Below are 4,852 nucleotides of genomic sequence, written 5' to 3'. Positions count from 1 at the left end.
AAACGTCTGTTTTTAACTCATTTTCAACTTTTGTGTTTTTTGAGCCTGAACAGAGAAAAAAAAGTAGGATGACTTTGAGAACGACAGGAAGCAGCAAAACCAAACCGAGACAGAATTACAACAGAAAGGAGACAAAACTGAGACAGACCTAAGAAGGAACTGAGACAGAATCAAGTCAGACCTGAAAAGGAACCAAGACAGAATTGAGACATGAGGGAGACAGAATGGAGACGGGCCTGTGAAGGAACTGAGACAGAATTGAGACAGACCTAAGATGGAATCTAGACAGAATTGAGAGAGAACTGAGTATAAAAAACACAGATTTGAGACGGTACAGAGACAGAAGGAAAACAGAATTAAAAAGGAACTGAGACTGAATTGAGACTAAACTGAGAAAGAACGGAAACAGACCTGAGAAGAAACCAAGACAGAATTGAGACAGAACGAGCCAGATTTCAGACAGAATGGCAACAGAATTGAGAGGGAACCGAGACAAAACTGAGTCAGAATTTAGACAGAAAGGAGACAAAACAGAGACGGGCCTGAGAAGGAACCGAGACAGAATTGAGACTAAAGTAAGACAAAATGAGACAAAAAATGAGGCAGAAATCAGAGTGAGAGTTGTGAGGATGTTTGAAGTGCATTTTCTATTCAGACTTCTTGGTATTTCCCTTGAAATGTGAATTTAAATCTCAGTCAGTTGTGTTGAGTGTAGTTTATTTGTGTCACATGTCAAACATTTGACACAAATGGGGAAACCAGAGCTCATGTTGGCTTTTAAACCTGCCAAAGGTTCTGGTCTAAACTCGTCCGTCTTCACACGCCGGCGTTCTGGTTCTGCGTTCCGTCTGCTCGTCACGTTCAGAGAGAAGATCTTTCATCTGAGCTGATAATGCAGAGCGAGGCCGTGGCCTTTACCGGATCTCTGCAGGCATGACAGTATAAGGTCAGCGCAACAGTGTGAACCGCGAGGGGGGGGGTCATTACATAACGGAAAGCTCAGCTTCCCTGATATGTTTGACACTTTTGAAGGTAGATATGGAGACTCAAAGGCTGCTAAAAACATTCATGTGATCAAACTTTCTGTCTCTTCTTTGTATTTTGAAAAGGCCGGTTCTCTTCATCCTGAGGAAAGAAGAACCAACGGTTCAGAAAAATTCTCTTCTGAATGTCAGAACTTTAGCTGCCAAAGGAAATTTTAAAGAGAAACTTCAATGAAGCCAAACGGATGTTTAATAAACAGAGTTTTCCTGAACCACAGTTCTTTTCTAATGGACTACTTTAAAAAGAAGCACAAATGTTCCTAAAACATAAAATGTTTCTCATTAACTGCATCAGACTGGAGTAAAACTGCACATTTTGCAGTCAAAAAAGAGAAACTTTTCATGTTTTGAAGTTTAGTTTTCTGTTTTCTTTGGAGGGAAATCTCTGTAAACTGGATAGGATGAGTGGAATTAATGTTTTCTTCCTCAGAGAAAACCAGAAGTCTGAAAACAGTCGTCTTTCTACCGTGAATCGTGGTGCTGTTTTGTAGTTAAAAAGAAGGTTTCGTACAGAAACGTTTGGAAAATGAGAAAACAATTTCTAAATCCTTGAAAACTTTGTGAGAAATTTAATCTGTAAAGTTTTGAAAAAGTCATGAAATTGTAATATTTTGGATGCAAAAAACATTAAAAAATAAAATATTTTAACATGAGATTCAAGTTTTAATTGTGGCAGAATTACAACCTCGTGTTATCGGTGATGGGAGTTTATGTTTCTGTAAAGCAGGAGGAGTTTTTATCTTTGAACGTCTATCGGACAAGATCGTGAAATAATATGAAATATAGCTTTAACAACAAGTGGGCTTTTAGGGAGAAGCATCAACTGTGGCTGAAGACCCAGAAACATCACTGTGCTCCAAGTCCGTCCACTTAATCAAACGTTTTTTCTGATTTTTGTTATATATTTTTTCAGAATTGGCTATAAAAGTGAAGGTTGGAATTCTGTTATGATAAAAATAACGTTCATAAAGCAAATTTTGTTTATTGTAATTGATCTTTTCAATAAACAATATAAAAATACATTAAAATGATGCTTTCCACTGCAAATAGCTGGTTTGATTAAATAATAGATTAATTCATTACAGGTCATGATTAATTAATTGCAAAAAAAGAATCGCACGACATTTCTAGTGTCAATGTGTCGTGGCTTGATTTAGTGGCACCGACTGAAAGTCTGAGTGAAACATGTTTATTTTTAGTTTTATAAATTCCATAAAAGTCATGGAAAACTATTGCTAAACATGTATGAACCCTGTAAAAGCCTTTCTGGAGATGGTGAGGAGTTTGAAACGGATCTGACCAACGTTTGAGCTGGGACGGATCCATCAGTCTCATCATTTCTGATGCACGTTAGACCGGGTTCCTGCAGGGTTCCTTTGAGTCTTAAAAACCAGAACATTTATGAATTTGGAAATAATACCATAAAAGTCTTGAATTTTGATATCTGAGCCTAAAAATTTGTGCTGCTTGAAACTTCTGTGTTTCACATTTCATGTAAAAGAAGGTTATTTTGATCAAATAATGTAAATAAACATGGGGAAAACCAACTGTGCATGAATATGCTGAATACCCACCACCATTTAGATAAAAAAATAAGTAAAGGCAGAGCTCTAAGGCATCACGAACAGGATAAGAAGCTGCAGTTTTGGTCAAAAAATGAGAATTAATCAATAAAACGGGAAATAGTTCTTAATTTTTGACATGCATGGTCTTAAAAAGTTGGAAATTCAACTTGAAGAAACTTGCAGGAACTTGAGTTGATCCAAAACATTGAAATCTCTAAACAATATTTTTAAAAAATCAGAAAAATAGATCAACATTTTTATATATTTTCTAACTTAAACAGCTTCAGATTTTTAATACATAATTTTAAGTAAACATCAGAAAAAAGAAAACCTTAAAGCCTCGTTTCTGCTGAGATTTTGAGTGTTTCCATTGTAAAATGGACCAGTTAAACAGCACCGAACCGTCGGTTGGGGGCGGAGCCACTGTGATCACTCTTTTATTGGCAGAAAGTGAAGACGACATTAGAAAACACCATTATACTGCTAAGCTAGTGATTCCAATGTTTCTGTGTAATCTTTCTTTGATCAAGAGTCTAGATTAAAAATTCCTGTACCAAAAGTTAAGCCACAAAAAGACGAGCTGCTAGTTGACCCCCATTGTTGTAGTTTTTCTACTACAACAACACGCTAGCGGTCTGCTCCACGCATGAACAGACCGCTCAGTGAACACCAGGCTTTAGCCTTTTTCCTTTTAGAAGTTCAGATTTGTGTTTTTAAGACCCACTCTGATGAAAAGTGTGTTTGTTACTCATCACCTTTTTCCTTTCTGAAGATCAGCCTGTGTGCAGAAAATAACACGCCTGACGTGAGAAGGTCGGCCATAAGCCTCAGATCCGAGTCACAGCGCCCTGAACAGACTTGGTCTTTATTTTCATTTATATCCTGTTTTTGAGCATTTCTAAACTGTTTATGAACGAATTTTAACCCTAAAAATGAATAAACTGAACTGAACGTGAAGTTTCTGGAGCTGAATGGTAGTCAGATGGTCTAAAGTCGAACTTTTTTCTGTTGTGATGTTGTTTTTCTTGAGTGTTATGAGAGCGGACGTCTTCTGGAGTTTATGGTAATGCTCGTGGGTGGCGTTTCTCAAAGGCGGCGCTGCAGCGAGCGAGCTCGGTGGGAAGCTTGAACTCCGTTAACCTTAGAGAGTCAACATCAGCAGCAGAGAGTGGGAGTTTACCTCTGCTCTCTTCTGCTCCGCAGACTTTGAGGATCTCTTCGACGACGACGACCTGCAGTGACGCCGGCCGTCCAACATCCAGTCGTGTCCATGGAGATGCTGCCCCTCCCCCTTTGTATGAGTGACTGACCAGAAAATAAAGTTTTTGTTTGACAGAAAAAGTCTGAACCAGGTGTGTTTGAGTTCTGACATTCCAGCTTTGGAGAAAATTATCAGGATGGTTGGGTCGGCTCCTGCCCGGATTGAGGGTTTGTGGGCCGACAGGAACACCTGTTAGCAAATTACACACGGCGTGGAGAAAAAGAAAGAAACGGACGCCAAATGTTCGGGCACGACGGAACAAGACGGGATGGAAAAATGTGATAAAAGCAGGCGAGGCTGCAGCTCCAGACGGGATTCTGTTTTCCTGCAGAAACAAATCCGATTGTAATCCGTGACATTTTCAGGGAAGATGTCAAATCCACAATTCAGGAGATTTCTGTGAAATGATCTCCATAATTTAACTCCAGTAAAAGTTCAAACTGTGATTCATTTGTCATCCAGCAGGCAGACGTTTCTGCAGAAATCCTTTGTTACTTTTACATTTGTACATTCTAATGCAGAAGGACGGTTTGTTCTTTTGTCTTTGATCACATTAACATGACTGCTGACAGTCTGAAGGATGTAATAAAATGAGTCGGATAAAAAGTTTAGCTTCATTAATCATTTTCAGTGAAAACATGAAAAGATTTTCTGAATCTGTAGCTGCTTTTTTATGGAGCTAAATTGAGGTCAAAATTATTTGAAACCCAAATAAATTAACTTAAAAAAAATATGGGTGTTTTTCCAAAAAAAAGTAAAATGTCTGAAACTTTTTGCTATTCTAAAATAAACGTAATTGTTTTCAGCTTCAAATGTTCAGTTTTTACTTATCAAAACTCAAAAGTTATATTTCAAAAAAAAGCTTACTTTTACTTTCAACTCTTCTTTTTTTTTTGGTTTTGAATCTGAAAATTTCAGTCTCAAAATCACATTGTGGTGCGTTGGGGTGGGGATAAAACGAAGGACCAATCAAAACCCGGTTC

At 37.9% G+C, this 4,852-nt stretch overlaps 1 protein-coding gene across 1 annotated transcript in view; it reads left to right on the top strand.

The window, feature by feature from the left end:
• Positions 1-3,956, top strand: part of cops9 (COP9 signalosome subunit 9) — a 7,073-nt gene extending 3,117 nt beyond the window's left edge. The window contains exon 3 of the mRNA XM_024279578.2: positions 3,812-3,956. Within this exon, the coding sequence (XP_024135346.1) occupies positions 3,812-3,849 (38 nt within the window). The 3' untranslated portion in view covers positions 3,850-3,956. The remainder of the gene's footprint in view (positions 1-3,811) is intronic.
• The last annotated feature ends 896 nt before the right edge of the window (positions 3,957-4,852 follow it).

The sequence above is a fragment of the Oryzias melastigma genome, linkage group LG20 (assembly GCF_002922805.2).
Source record: "Oryzias melastigma strain HK-1 linkage group LG20, ASM292280v2, whole genome shotgun sequence".
Lineage (NCBI taxonomy): Eukaryota > Metazoa > Chordata > Actinopteri > Beloniformes > Adrianichthyidae > Oryzias > Oryzias melastigma.
Note: the sequence above shows the minus strand (reverse complement) of the source record. Positions and strands in the feature narration are given on the sequence as shown.